Here is a 15,746-nt window from a genome sequence, read left to right as displayed (position 1 = left end):
AACTGTATTTTTATCAATTTGTAAGCTTGATGATATAAATGATGATGGAGCTTTACCTAAGAAAAGGTATAAAATATGTAATTGTATGTTTAAAGGAAGCCTTAATTTATTGAATATAGTACCTTTTAAGGGTGATATGGACTTTCTACATTTATAAAATGTACATATATATAATTTCTTGTTAAAATTTAATTTCATATCTTTATTACAATGTATACATTTTTTAAAATGATTTACATAATTGTTTTCTATCAAATATTTTAAAGCTTCTGATTCATTATCAAATACTTTTTTCAACGACTGGTATGACTCTATAAACATAGAATCCGATAAATATACTTGAACTGACTTTTTAAACTAATATAAAATTTCAATTTTAGTAAATACAAACTATTTCGGGGTTTAGAAACAACCTGAGTGTTATATGCGGATATATCCAAAAGAGTTACTACTGTTACTATTTATTGACAAAAGTTTCAAAGTCAGACGAGGAGTATTGAGCTAAAGAGCACTCAGCAAAAAGAGGAGATTGGTTGGTGCAGTTTTTTGACTTTTAAAATGAAAAGGTATTTGATACAGTGGCCGTCAAAATTGGTCGCATGTTTTCATATTTTGCCTATACAGACTACCTTCTACTTCATTTCTTGGCTTATTACAATGATATATACACCATTCGAAAGAGCAAACTCTGGAGAGTTACATAGTAGTACAAACAGCGCCATAGATGTGATGTATTGGTAACAATGGACCATCAAAGTCCGACGGTACATGCGACCAATTTTGACGGCGTTTATATATAAGCATTTTTACACACTTTATTTAAAAAAATCAATACTTAGTCCAACGACCTTTTGCTTTAATGACTGCAGCACATCTTTTCGGCATACTTTCGATGTATTTCTGGCATTCTTCTTTAGAAATGGCATACCAGTTCTGACCTATACTCTCCCATAGCTCATGCATACTACTTGGTGGTGCCTCATAGCTATGAAATAGCTCTCTCTTTAAATGTGCCCACATATGCTCTATGGGATTTAGGTCTGGTGATTGAGGAGGTCATTCCAATGCTTCGAATGACTGCTGGTCAATCCATTCTTTCACTACCTTCGATGTATGCTTCGGATCATTGTCCTGCTGAAACACCATTTTGGAGGAATCCAAGCCGTAACTTTCCATTGTCTTGAGTAAATCATCTTTTAAGACCTCAAGATAGCCTTCACTATTCATACAATGACCAACATCAACTATCCATCCAACACCTTCCCATGTAATGCAGCTCCAGACCATGGTATTGCCGCCTCCATGTTTGACGGTTTGCTGTACATGTCGCGAGTTCAATTCCTCATGGGGTAGTTTCCATGCATAAGCCTTTCCATCGGATGCAAAACGATTTACTTTAGTCTCATCTGAGAATATGACTCGTTTCCAGTCGTCCACAGTCCAATGTTGGTGCGATTTGGCCCACTGAAGGCGTTTCATGATGTTTTGGCTAGGTAGCAAAGGTTTTTGAGGCTTGACAAATGCTATAAAGCCAGCTTTTTTAAGAACGCGGCGCACTGTACTATCACTTAAAGATATCCCAAATTCTTCTTTTAGAGCTTTTTGGATTTCTACAGCATTATTTTTTCTTCCTAAGGTGACTAATCTCCAGATGTAGTTCACCATGCGTTGACTAATTAGAGATGGGCGACCACCTTCATTAACATTTCTACTCATCTTAAGAGATGAGCGATGCTTCTGAACAGTGGTACGGCTAACGCCAACTTGTTTCGCTACTTTGCTGTTTGACGTCTTGGATCTCAGCAATGAGTAGATGTTGTTTACTTTGTCATTTGAAATTGCACGCATGTCGGATCTGCAATGGTATAATGTCTTAATGGCGTGTTGCAATTTAGCAAAAAAACACTTACATGTAAATAATAATACGATGAAAGAAGAAAGAGAGAAAAAAAATACAAAAAATCTACAATTAAGCCTCATTTTTGTAACTATATTATGTTACTTATAAACGCCGTCAAAATTGGTCGCATGTACCGTCGGAATTTGAGGGCCCATTATTACCAATATATTTGCTCTACGGCGTTGTTTGCACTACCAGCTAATTGTCCAGAGTTTGCTCTTTCGAATGGTGTATATATCATTGTAATAAGCCAAGAAATGAAGTAGAAGGTAGTCTGTATAGGCAAAATATGAAAACATGCGACCAATTTTGACGGCCACTGTATCATATGTCCGGACTGAGACTATTCCGGCAGATTTAATCTAACTTTTATTATACCTTGTCACACTAGGAGCTTTAAAATAAAGTTTTTTGCAATTGTTTTCTTTTTTTTTCTTTTCTACTTTACCCAAAGCCATCGTACATCGTCAGTATCCAACCATCATTAGAAATGCCCAAAAAGCTTCCATCTAATATTCAAAACAGTATCAAAGCATTATTAGAGAACAGTGTTGATCCTGCAGTCATTGGGAAACGGGTTGGAGTGCATAGAAATACCGTCAATAGGTATGCAAATAAGTGGATACACGATAGAATACGTAAAAGAGAAGGTAGACCGAGCATTGTGGCAGAGTCAACAAGTCGATACATCAAGAGACAAATGCTCACAGGTTGTTTGAAGACTGCCAAGGATGTGCAAATAAAGTTGGAGGAACTGGGACACCCTATGTCTTATCAATAGGCAGTTAATGTCTTACATTCAGTTGAAATTTATGATGAGATAAAAAAAAAGGAGCCATTATTGACTGAAAAGCACAAGAAGGCTCGATTAGCATGGGCAAAAAAGCATCAATATTGGACAGTACATGATTGGCGACGTGTCATCTTTTCTGATGAGACGAAAATCAACATTTGGGGCTCTGATGGTTGCAAGTATTATTGTAAAAGAAAATGTGATCGTTTACAGCCTCACCATATCGACGTTGCTGTGAAGCATAGAGGAGGTGGTCTCATGTTATGGGACTGTATAACCAGCGAAGGACCTGGATACGCATGTCAGATCTATGATGGTACCATGAATTCAGAGTTATACCAAGAAATCCTTGGTACAAGTCTGAAGGACACTATGGAGTACTATGGTCTTAACTGGGAAACGTCAATATTTCAGCACGACAATGATCCTAAACATCGATCAAAGTCCACAACACAATGGATGAAGGATATTAGCATGATTTACATTGATGATTGGCCATCACAAAGTCCAGATCTTAATCCTATTGAACATATATGGCATCATTTGAAGTTAAAGCTGAGCATGTATGACAATAGGGAGACCAGCATCCATGAGCTGTGGCAAAGAGTCGAAAATGAATGGAATTCGTTTACTAAGAAACAATGCATCAAATATATAGACAGTATGCCCGACAGAATACAAGCAGTGTTAGCAGAAAAGGGCGGATCCACTAAATATTAAAAAAGTCACAAAACTGCACCAACCGACCTCCTCTTTTTGCTGAGTGCTCTTTAGCTCAATACTCCTCGTCTGACTTTGAAACTTTTGTCAATAAATAGTAACAGTAGTAACTCTTTTTGTTCCAAGTTTCGTAATGTTTACTGTTAAACTGACAAAGTTATACTGGTATTTTCGAAAAACTGAGTTGCGTTGGTGCAGTTTTTTGACCCACTGTAATATTTTTAAACGTGTTTAACGGTCGCCAAAATATTTTTGGAAGTCCATTGGATGTTTATAAACCACTTTTCTTCAAAAATTATAAAATAGCTTAACTGGAAGTATGGCTCATTTGAATCTTGATGTCACGAATTCAATCCACCCTACAACCATTTTATACTTTTGCGATAACGGATTAAGTTTTCCCTTTTATTTGTTTTAGAGCTGAAATGTTTTTGTAAGTCTCAAAAACTTTTTTTTTGAGGCTTGATGTTGTGATAAAGAAGTCAAAAAAATGGAAAGTCAAAAAAAAAAAGTTACATATAAATACCATAACCATTTAGCGAAAGAAAAGAACAGTACAGCTCTACTCACATTTTATTTTGTATATTTTGTTCAATAAACAGGCAACCTTCTCATAAAAAGTTCCTGATCTTTTTTTTTTATCTTTACCTTTATTTGATCTTAAATAAAAGATCTGATGGTCACTACAGTATCTTACTTTCAAAATTTCAAAAGAACTTCTATAGGACAATCAACTCAAACCACAAAGTAACTAAAATAGCAATAGAAAAAATTAAAAGATAAAAAAAGATAAAAAGATAAAAAAATGTTGAAAATATAAAAAAGGTCAAAAAATAAGAAAAGCTAAAAAGAAAAAAAAATATTATACATATACAGTAGGTCACAAAACTGCTGCAAGGAATTGCAAAATTCAGGTTTTACAGCTGGTTGTCCATGGGTACTGCACCAAACTATCTCAAACCTTGACTGTTTGTACCTCAATAGAAAGTGCATTTATTCGTCGATTATCGGATATGGGCAATGGTTATTGGTGGAATTTGAGATCGCTAAAGGTAGTATTATGAACATCCGACATTTTTTACTTGTTCACATATGTTTTAAATGACGAATTTTAATACGACCCAACCGGTTGCTATCATAATTTTTCACATTCTTGACATGATTAGAATGATGCCAGTATATAAAAGCGCTTACAATTCCTTTATTTTAAATTTTATATTCCCTTATTTAAATTATTTCTCTTTTTTACCCTATCGTCAATCGCATGCCTAAACGGCTGTCAGAGGAGAAAATAAACGATCACAAACAGGCATTAACCGCATCCACATCAACGTATGGTATTTCCAAGGAGCCTGTATTACATTAATCAACTGTTAGTAGATACTCTAGACGGCTGTTTTCAAGTAGGACAGTAAACACAGGTGGTAGACCTACAGTAGTCTCCAAAGTGACGAAGCGGTTAATCAAAAGAAAAGTCATGGAATGGGTTCTAAAGGCTTCTAAAGAGGTGTACCGGGAGCTGGTTGGATTTGGCTATGATATCTCATACCAGTCAGAAATTAACGTACTGAAATCAATGGAGTTCCATTTTCTGATAGAAAAAAGAAGCCATTTCAGACAAAAACGCATACGTAGCATCTGTTAGAACGGGTCAAGGAGCATCAGGATTAGGCAATGAGTGACTGACAGCAAACAGTGTACTTTAATGAGACCAAGCTCAGCGTATAGGGCTTTGATGATGCTGATCACTATTGGAAACGGCCAAGTGACCTTCTTCAACATCATGACCTAGATTTTGCAATCAAGCACGGAGCTAGCAAAATGATGCCCTGGGGTTGTATAATCTCTGAAGGACCAGGATATGCTTGCTAAGTTTACGATGGAAACTAGAACTCGGGTGTTTACCAGCATATTTTGAACACTACGATTCTTGATACTATGAAGTACTACAATTTGGACTGGTCCAACATTTAGTTTTAGCATGATAATGACACAAAGCACAAGGCATAATCTACAATAGCCTAGTTATGTAGTCACCAAGAGAGCTATGTTAACTATTGGCCAGCTTAGATCCCCGACTTAAATTCAATCGAGCACGTAGGACATCAATTGAAGTTGAAATTCAACTATTACGAATATAGAGCAAAGAACATGGATGTGTTTTGGGAACGAGTTGATGAAATATGAAATGACTTTCATAAAGATCTTTGCCAAGGACATGTAGATAACATTCCGGAAAGAACTCAAGAGATTATTAATAGAAAAGTAGGACCAACTAAATATTAATAAATAAGTTCATTCCGTTCAAATTTTCATTTTTTCAAATTTTCAAATTGCGCGCCTCATACTTCCTTCAATACTTATCCAATAGGGCATAAACTCTTTCGGATTTTTCAAGACATGTAGAAGATTTACTATGTGGGAACAGAGGCAGTTTGTGCCATTGTAACAGGATGTGCGCTACAAAAACCAAGAAAAATGGATTCCTTGCAGCAGTTTTGTGACCTACTGTATATTCTTCTATCAGTTGGCGGGTAAATGAGTAGTTATGAGCGTAGATCCAATCATTGACACGTTTGATTGAAGAATGATCACTGAATCGATTATGAAAATTTTTAATTCGTTGTTTTTATTGATCTTATTGTTCTTTAACTGATCTGGGAGAGTTGTCCCGTCTTCATTGAGAGGAAAGATATATTTATATGAAATGCCTCCAGTCAGATCAAAGTTGACTAGGTACCTGATCCATTATTATTCATTTACAGAAATGATGAATAGTAAGGATCATGACTTATTTACTGTTCATGTTTACTTTATAGAATGAATTTAACAGTGATAGTTTTATATAAAAAGAAGAAGAGTATATTTTATTTAATAAAGATTTAAATTATTATCTTTTATCAATTTTAATATACTTCTTTTAGTTGTGATTATTCAATGTCCGTTATGATCAGACTCTGTTCTACAACAGATTTAGCTTACAATGATAAGACTGTTATCTTATTGACATGTCAAAACATGACACTATGCAATCCTGATGGTAACTACACCACTGATCCCACGCCAGGTCAAGTCTGGCTTGACAAGTCTCAGTCTCCCTCGTGAACAGCGCCATGATTCTCCCTCTGGATTCTTCTTCCCACAGCCAAACTATCTTACTGCATGTTGCGGAGGGGATCAAGGAGTTGACGGGATTGTTTATTAACCTGCGCTTCTCTTTCACTGCCTCTACATTTTCACCTTCAATATGTATCCATTGGTGTTTTTTCGTTCACTTCTTCCTTTTTTTTCCGAGATTATCACAGATAATGATCCATTGGTCGTTTGTATTTTAACCCTTATGTTATGCTCCAAAGATAATCATTGTATAGCAATCAAGCATTATTAACGATAATAGTGTGAGCATATGGAAATGTAGACTTATTAATATGTATGTATATCTACCAAAATAGACTGGTGAATGAGGAGCAAATGCTTATATTAAATTATGTAAAGATCTGCATAATAGAATATAGCATTTGTGAGATATTTGCAGATAAAAATTTGAGAATTAAAAGGAGATAGTACTTGAAAACTAGTGAATGAGTCTCTATGTAACCTCTTTATTAGATTTCAAGACGAGAGAGAGAACCCATTTAATCAAACTACGCCTTTATATAGGAAATAAAATTATTCAGGGACCGAAGTGTGCTCAAGGTCAATTTTAGTATTGAACTTGAATAATATAAATATTGTATATGGTTAATATTGTAAATGAGTCTTAGAGAATATGTAATATATAATATTATGTATTCAGTACTTGTTATTTTTTATATAAGATTTGAGTAATCTCATACGAATAATAAGTATTTAATGGGGTAAATACGACAATTTGGCCATCCGCATGACGTTGTGGGTATTTCGCCATCCGCATAGTACCTATATTAATATCTACACTGTGAAAAGTATATAAACTCTGGACATATATTATTAAATAAAATCACATATAAGTTTGGGTCCTATTGAAATCTCCATTTTTATTTTTGTGAACAAAACACCTTATTTTAATAAAAACATAAATTTTCGACTGCGCTATACCCGCTTCAATGAAATCCTTTAATAAACTCATTTATACTTTAGTATCAAAAGTCATGTGAAATGAATTTGATTGGATCATATATATATGTATAAATATTTACATTTTTTTTTTTTTTGAAGATTAAGTTGAACTTGGGTAGTTTTATTTTGTCTAAATGTTATCAGACGATGATTTTGAAGCTAGGATTAATGCAGCATTTGATGACCGAATAAATCAAAGCTTTGTTGAATCGGGATTACAAGAAAGGTAACATGTTGCATTAAATAAAAAAATAGAAATGAAATTAATTTAAAGAAGATTGGTACAGCTTGTACGAACGCGTTTATCAAAAATAGGTTGGAATGCTTTACTTGATGCTCAGTGCAAAAGTTGGTTTACTTTTTGCTTATATTATATACAAAGTATTCATGTTGATTGATAGATATCTTGCAAGATTTGGAAGATGCGCCTTTTCGTGTTATTGAAAAAAAACTCGAGGATTACGGAGCTTGTATGTAAAAGAAATAGAATAGTTAGATCTTTTATTATGTACTTATTCAAAAATGACAGCTATCTTTCCCGAGTCCATTAAAGCCGAAATAGAAGAGAAAATTCGTGAATTTCTAGATGAATTTTATGAAGACCATGCAGATGAGGTTGATAAACTTATAAATGATTTTGAAGATATTGAAAAGGAATTTGGAGATATTGAGGAGCTTGAAGATATTGAAAGAGATTATGAGGATCTAGATGAGCACGCAAACTCTGGTGAAAACGCGGAATAATATTCAATTTATCAGCCAAATAGCACTCTTTATTATAAAATTCTTAATGGGCAGCAACAGTGTTTACTTCTTCAACGATTTTACGAGTCACTGGCTTGGTTTCTTTTAAAGTCAAACGCATAGCCAAGGCATCTTCTCCATCAGCATAATATTTTTTATCCACATCATGAACACTATTATTAAAATAAGAAACCCGTGTTTTTTTTTTTTTTTTTTTTTTTTTTTTGCATTTACTCAAACTTTAAAGTATCTCTATAAAGACCAATAGCAGCACGGTTCGTCTTTCGAACATGTAATGATACATAGTGAGCACCAAATACTTCCAACATTTGTCGAGTAGATTGTGTCATTAATTTTTGAGCGATACCTAAACGTCTGTAGGTACGCATGACAGAAAGGGATGTGATATGACCGTGAGGTACATCAGAAGGCTCTTCTTCCCTAAAAAAAAACTTAGCCATAGCCTAGTATACAGAATACTTACATTTTGGCCAACACGTATCCAACAATTTTTCCATTTTCGTCTTCAGCAACAAAAGATAATTGAGGCCAAGATAAAGCGTGATAAAGATCTGTTTCTTATATAAGCATACTTATAAGAAAAAAATAAAAAATGAACTTACAATACTTCATTTGATAATTTTCTGGAAGATCCAATAAATTACAATTTTGAATGTAAATCAAGTCTTCAACCTTAAAAGAATGGAAACACAATTTAGCATTACAATCATGTTTCTTGATGTTCATCTCTTACAGTTGCTTGTCTAATGTTCATGGTGATGAGATGAAAAAAAAAAAACTAGTTCAAACAGGCTACTGAAAAAAAAAAAAAAAAATTCTCGGGACTAGAAAGATTTGTTTCACGCTGTTTATTTTTTATTTTTTATTTTTTTATTTCAATAAGCAATTCATGGACCAGTTTACAATCGCAGATATTGAAAATGTAAAGAATATTGGTACTCCAACGCGTTTTTGAGATTATTCATTAACCTTTCCTTTAGCTCATTAAACATTTTTATAACTCAAGTGATGCTACCACAACAAAGCAAATTCAGGAGCAACTTCAAATAATACAAAAACAACCTTATAGTTGGGATGTTGCTTCTCAATTATTAGCTTCAGAGGTTTAACAGCTACAAATCGTGCATCTACATCATACTGACACCCACATTTAGTCAGATCATTGTCGATTTTTTGGAGCTCATACATTTCAAATAAAAATATCACGTGATTGGTAACAATAAAAAACAATGAAATAAAGAAAAAGTACTAACAGTATTTTGTTATAGGGATACGTTACCAGAAGATAAAATAGAATGGTTAAAGGAAGAACTATTAGGTTGGATAACTCGGCTTTGTACAGGCCCTGCTTTTATTACTACAAAACTCTATATAGCTGTAAGAAGGCAAACAATCAACGTTCTTTCTTTACTCATCATCATTAGCTAATTACGTTTGCGTTTTATACTGTACCTGCGCACTGGTCCAACTTTATACCTGATACAATCGAATCGCTACAAAGGGGTTCCCAGCTATATCAGATTCCTGCCGATGTATTAAACATGGCAATTTTAGAATTTTGTACACTTGTACCTGAAGAAGTCAGTCATGCGAATTTACTCGGAGGACGCAAGTAAGTTTCTAGGATAGAGATAACGATAGATTTGATAACATCCAATAGATTACAATTGATTGGTGAATTAAAAGCAAGTATTCCCTTAATCTTATCAAGTATATCTACTTTTATATTTTCAGAGAACTTGGCTGTTCGATTAAAAGTACTCAAATGTTTACAAAGCTGGATCCAATATGGCATTAGCTTAGAGTAAGGCAAAGTAAAAATATGTGTATTCTTTATATAAATGCTATGTTAGAGAGACATATCCTTTACTACAAAGAACGATGATAATGCTAGGTGATGAAGAAGTATTTGAGGCGTCAGTGGATGTACTTTCGGAGTGCATGCAGCAAAATGCTTGGACAAAATATCATACGTTACGGAATGACTTACTCTTATGTTTTACAAGTGAAGAAATGAAAATTAAATTCGATACATGTATTGCAGATGATGATGAAGAGACAGCAAGATCATTAGCCAAATTGTTTACAAATTTTGGAGAGACATATACGGATTATATTACAAAAGAATTAGTGAATCCCAACGTAAGAGTGTTGTTGAACATGATCATGCGCTTGACTGGATTTGAAGGCTATTTTCCTGTGGATCAAGAAGTATCAGAAATTCCACTTAATTTTTGGTATATTTTACAAGAAACTCTATACGATGAAAGTGTGTTACCTATAAATACCAATGATGAATGGATAAAAAATTGCGGACAAACAGCGATGACTATATATCGAGAGCTCGTTCTTGTTCTTATTAAAAACGCTCGGTATCCAGATGATGATATATGGGCAATGTGGAATAAAGGTAAAAAAGAACCGTGAAAGATTCTTTCTGTTTCTTTCTGGTCGTTTAAATGGTTATTTAGATATGCAAGATCGATTTAAGATTTGGAGAAGAGATTTAGGGGATACAATGATTAATCCATATTATGTCTTAAGAAATGATATGCTTTCTATATTGTTAGAATATGCCTCAACTATTCTTAATCAATGGTCTTCACTCCCTTCAGCCTCTCAGGTATATATAATTATAAGCTTTTTATTCTTGTATTAATTAAATAACCCTAGGAACTGGAAGCTGCTTTATTTTGTTTAAAAAGTATATCCGAAGAAATCCCTCATGAAGAGAGTGAGCACGTTGCCAAATTCTTTGGCCAAGAAGTTCTAGGCAGATTACCAGCGGATTGTCATGTTCGTCTAAAGAATACCGTCCTGGCCTTACTAGGCTCATTATCGGAATGGCTCAAACTTCATCCGCAATACCTTGGTGCGGTGATGAATTACATTGTTCCCTGCTTAAGTGATACGAGATTAGCGCAATCGGCCAGTACTTCCTTTGCAGAGATCTGTGATCATTGTAGAGAGTCATTGGTGAATGAGTTGGATAGTCTTATGCAAGTCTATGTAACGATGGCTAATTCTCACATCAAGGTTGATATAACAAAACATATAAAAAACGAGACACTCATTTTCTATGTATGCAGCCATCCATTTTACAAAAAGTAGTAGAATCAGTGGCTGATGTGATTCAAGTATTGCCGCCAGAAAGAGCTATTGCTCCATTAATGGTATATTGTAAACAAATTTTATACACCATCTTGCTGTATACAAACTAAAAATTTCCTACTAGTCATTGACAAGTGATATTTTACAAGGCATTGCAGCAGCACTCCATTCAAATGATGCACAAGTCCGCGAAAAAATACTTTATCAAATCCAATGTCTCTCTGCTTGCTGTCGAGGGATTCAATCTCCTAATGATGACTATCAATCTTTGAATGAGCGCATGTCGATTTACGACGCGTTTGCCAGTGGACAACTGGCGGCTGCCTATGCCAAAATTGGAGGATTCAATGAGATGATGTATGCTATTCATGCCTCCTCAACCGAAATAGCTCGAGTATGGTGTGCTGATGAAGAGATTTCAAAGGCACTATCTCATTTCTTGGATCTGGGCATGAAATCGACGAGTCCCTTGTTAAGTCTAAAGTTCGAGGATCTTGCTCTTCTGGTTGAATCTGCTTATAATACAGCACCCTTTTCGTGTTGGTTGGATACAGCATCATTGATGATGAATGTTTATGGAGGGCAAAGTATGCATTATGAGAGATTAAGAAATTTGCTTGCTGCATTGACAAGGAAAACATTTGAGTTGATATATGGAGCAGAAGGTATAGTAAAAAAAAAGTATTTATATACATGAAAACTCAAATGTAGGTAGCAATGGAACATTATCCAGATATTGTTGATAGTTACTTTGATTTACTATCAAGAGTAAGAATACATATGAAAAATAAGAATTAGAACTGATGAATATAAAAGACAATTAGAAGATGCCCAATTGCTTTTTATGAGTTACCAACAGATATAATTAATACCATATTTATGTTTGTCATTGCTGGTATGGGGTTACAAGAACGGCTGGCACTAAAAGCAGCATTGAATTTCGTTGTAGGTAACATGTATGTATCGCATTCATTTTTTTAAACTATAGTTTTTAGGCAGAGTTTGTGAGTCAGGAATTACAAGAAGGATCTAATATCAGTAAAGCAGTTGATATAATTATGATGAACAAGGGAATGCAAATAATGGAGCAGTTATTACTGGTAAATGAACCGCTTCTTGTATCTACTGTTTTCTCATTATGTTGCATTTTAGGGAATTGGTGGTCGTGTACCTAGATCATTTTCAGGTCCATTGGTAGATGCATTATACAAAATTATTGGAAGATACTTAGAAGCTAGTAAACAATGGCTTCAAACGCTATTATCCAATGTAAATTGTTATATAATTTATATACTTTCTTATTTAATCCAACATGTAGGATAATTTCCCTTCTGCAATGGCCTCACAAAATGATAAGGAGACATTTCTTAAAGGAGTACTCGGGTAAGTTTAAATGTGTTACAAAAGAAATAAATAATAATTTTATTTTTATTATTAAATAGTACAAGATCATTTAAAAGATTTAAAGAAAATGTCAATACATTCTCTATCAAATGTCGTGGTCTAGCCAATACTTCTTTTTAATAAGCAAACACAAGAATACTATTCAAACGAAAGCGCCATTTTTTATATAAATGTGAGCCAATGTTACCTGTGTTGCCTGTGTTACAATGTGTGTCTAATTATATTTGAAATTTTTTATATGCATATTTTTTCTTTTTTTCTCTCTTTATTTATTTATGATTGAACCTATACGAATAAAAGAGATCGATCTATCAAAAATGAAACGGAATCTATTTTCCCATAATCCAATTCAACTTGCTGCGATATCCAATTTTAAATTAGCACAACTTACATTTGCCCCACCTCATTTAGATTCACTAAGAAAGACAGCAGTGATAAAGAATATGCTTGAAAGTGTTTACTCCAACACACCTCCTGAATGGCTACAACAAATGACTCGTTGGAAATTCTTTACACCAGAGTAAATTTTAAGCATGGTTTATACAAGACAACTGATAGGATAGCATATAGGTCGCTAGAAGAAATGACTCAAGAAGGCTTGGAAATGATATTTGCTCAATACGCACAAACAATAGAAGCATTTCGACCTGTAAAAGAAAATATCATTCCACCATACGTTGACATGTTTATAGAAGATATTGAACCTGAAGACGAAGACATGGAGCAAAAAAAGACTTACTCAACCGACTCTTCTTGTTCTTCCATTTTTTCACAACCCAATACAACACTTGCCAATGAACTTGTCGAATCAGCCGTCGATAAACCACTACCAAACAATAGAAAGAGTGTTCGATTGAGCTGGACAAGTGACACAGGTATTACTTCAGGTGCCATATCTCAAAACTTGGCAAATGAAATCATGAGTTTATTTGATATGGATTTCTCTGTGGATATCAAAATTGATACAGCGCCTAAATTACCTGAATTACCGTTCAAGCACAAGGCAAAGCAACACCGTCTTTCTCAAGATATGTTGACATCTTTATTACCTGAATTTGAAAAGATCGCATACGATCACTCGAGTGAGAGATCAGAATTAGATCAAAGACTGTATCTTGAACAGAAACCGATGCGTATCATCCAATCTGTACCTCAACGCTCTTCTTCATTAAAACACCGACAAGAACATATGAATAACAGGGTCAAACCTCAGGTCAGAGTGGATCAAAAGATGGAATCAAGCGTAAATTATCCGTTGTCACCACCTGCTACTCCAAACATAGAAAAGAGTTTGTCTAGAAAGAAATCATTACTTAAATTGGCTTCTCTTGTTACTAAGAAAAGTAAAAAGCAGCAAAATTCAGCGGATGATGATGACGAGAGTGTATCTAGAAAGGCAAGCACTTCCACTGTAACATCCTCTACATCATCTTGGTCTTGTGTCTCTGAATCAGAAAGAAGGCATAAGCCATTACCAGAGACCCCTCGTTCACCTACAAGCCCCGAAGAAAACAGCATCAAGAAGAAGACGTATACAAAAAAGAAAAAGAGAAAGTCGGTGGTGGTGATGGAAAAGACGATGTCTAAGCGTAAAAGTAATCTGCTTTTGAATCCAACAGGTGATCCGATCGTTGAAGAGAAGCTTACGCTGAGTAGATCGAAATCAGCATTTATAAAATTGGGTGGTGGCTTGAAACCAAAGAAATCAAAGCAAGCTAAAAAGGCAGTGACCAACAGATCGTTCGAAGAAGAGAGTAAAGATATTTACAGTGGTTCAAATACATCTCAACACAGTTTTGTAAAAAGAATGGCTTCTTTTATGAAGCCCTCCCGCAGCAGCAAGCCTGTTGAGGCTTAGTCCATATGTACATTTGTATACCCCCTCAGTAACGTTGATTCAGGAAAGAAAGATGACATCCCTTTTCATGTAGAGCATAAATTGATTCTCTTTCTATTTATTTTATACCAGATCAAATAATAACAATAAAAAGCTTACAAAAAATACTTGATCTTAGCCAAAAGGTCTGAAAGGATTTTTTTTTTTTTAAAAAAAAAAGAAAAGCTACTTGAAGACTTTTCGTTAAAATACATCTTTCATTCGAAAGTAAAGTAGAACTACTCAACATGTTTTAAATAGCTGTTAAGACTGAAACCATTTCTCAATTCTATTGAACCCTAGAAGCTCACTAACATTTTAGGAATAATGAAGTGTTTCAAACTTGTTTTTGTATATTATGAAAGAAAACAATAAGCTTTTGAAGATTGAACTTTATTGGTTGAAAGCCTAAAGAATGTGAACTACAGTTAAAAAGTATTCATTTGGGTATCTACGGTGAGGGGGTAAACGCAGATATCTTTTATCCAATCAGAAACATCCTTGTAAAGTCACTTGTAAATGAATAATAATCTAATACTACAAAGCATTAATAGTGTAAATAAGCTAGAAGAAGTATTCATTGTAAACGGGAGCGGTAGACACTTTTAGAGTGGATGTACATATATCAAATGATTGCAAGTCTATTTTAATTACTAAAGCAGCCAAGGAGACATTGTTGATGAAAAGAAATAATGGATTGGGAAGGACAGCTCCTTTTATCTAGAAAAATTGACAAAATTAATTCAATACCAAGCATCTTAGACAACTAAGCTCGATTTTAGCGATAATAACCTGAAGATAAAATGAGACGTCTAGCACAAGAGGTAAAAAAAAAGCTCAAGTGGAGGAAATGTTTACAATGCATAGCTCTAACTTTAGATAATGCAAAAAAAAAAAAAAAAAAAAAAAAAAAAATAGTTTTATGATATCACTGTCGGTGGTCCGTAATGGCTTTTTTATTATTATTATCATTTTTTTTTTTTCGAAAAAACTAAAGGTAATTTTCTATTATTTTTTTATGACCATATTTAGACGATTGAGATGTGCTCTGGCTATGCTATTTCAGCTCATGCTCTATC

The 15,746-nt window shown here is 34.2% G+C and overlaps 4 protein-coding genes across 4 annotated transcripts; 2 read left to right on the top strand and 2 right to left on the bottom strand.

Annotated features, from left to right (window-relative positions):
* Positions 1–1,056: 1,056 nt before the first annotated feature.
* Positions 1,057–1,716, bottom strand: RO3G_01188 (uncharacterized protein; the record flags this gene model as incomplete). The annotated part of the gene is made up of 1 exon (XM_067655779.1): positions 1,057–1,716. One exon carries the CDS (start codon positions 1,714–1,716, stop codon positions 1,057–1,059), a length of 660 nt encoding a protein of 219 aa, XP_067511880.1.
* A 6,582-nt stretch (positions 1,717–8,298) lies between these two features.
* On the bottom strand, positions 8,299–9,002 carry RO3G_01187 (uncharacterized protein; the record flags this gene model as incomplete). Its single annotated transcript, XM_067655778.1, has 4 exons — positions 8,299–8,428; positions 8,490–8,696; positions 8,740–8,827; positions 8,879–9,002. 4 exons carry the CDS (start codon positions 9,000–9,002, stop codon positions 8,299–8,301), a joined length of 549 nt encoding a protein of 182 aa, XP_067511879.1.
* Positions 9,003–9,817: 815 nt separating this feature from the next.
* On the top strand, positions 9,818–12,159 carry RO3G_01186 (uncharacterized protein; the record flags this gene model as incomplete). The annotated part of the gene is made up of 8 exons (XM_067655777.1): positions 9,818–9,888; positions 9,937–10,080; positions 10,130–10,686; positions 10,847–10,899; positions 10,950–11,285; positions 11,366–11,449; positions 11,512–12,052; positions 12,134–12,159. 8 exons carry the CDS (start codon positions 9,818–9,820, stop codon positions 12,157–12,159), a joined length of 1,812 nt encoding a protein of 603 aa, XP_067511878.1.
* Positions 12,160–13,282: 1,123 nt separating this feature from the next.
* RO3G_01185 (uncharacterized protein) lies at positions 13,283–14,649 on the top strand (the record flags this gene model as incomplete). The annotated part of the gene is made up of 2 exons (XM_067655776.1): positions 13,283–13,311; positions 13,362–14,649. The coding sequence occupies 2 exons, from the start codon at positions 13,283–13,285 to the stop codon at positions 14,647–14,649; spliced, it is 1,317 nt and encodes a 438-aa protein (XP_067511877.1).
* Between the last annotated feature and the right edge of the window lie 1,097 nt (positions 14,650–15,746).

Source organism: Rhizopus delemar, genomic scaffold (assembly GCF_000149305.1).
Source record: "Rhizopus delemar RA 99-880 supercont3.1 genomic scaffold, whole genome shotgun sequence".
Lineage (NCBI taxonomy): Eukaryota > Fungi > Mucoromycota > Mucoromycetes > Mucorales > Rhizopodaceae > Rhizopus > Rhizopus delemar.
The sequence above is the reverse complement of the archived record's forward strand: the minus strand, read 5'-3'. Positions and strand labels throughout refer to the sequence as shown.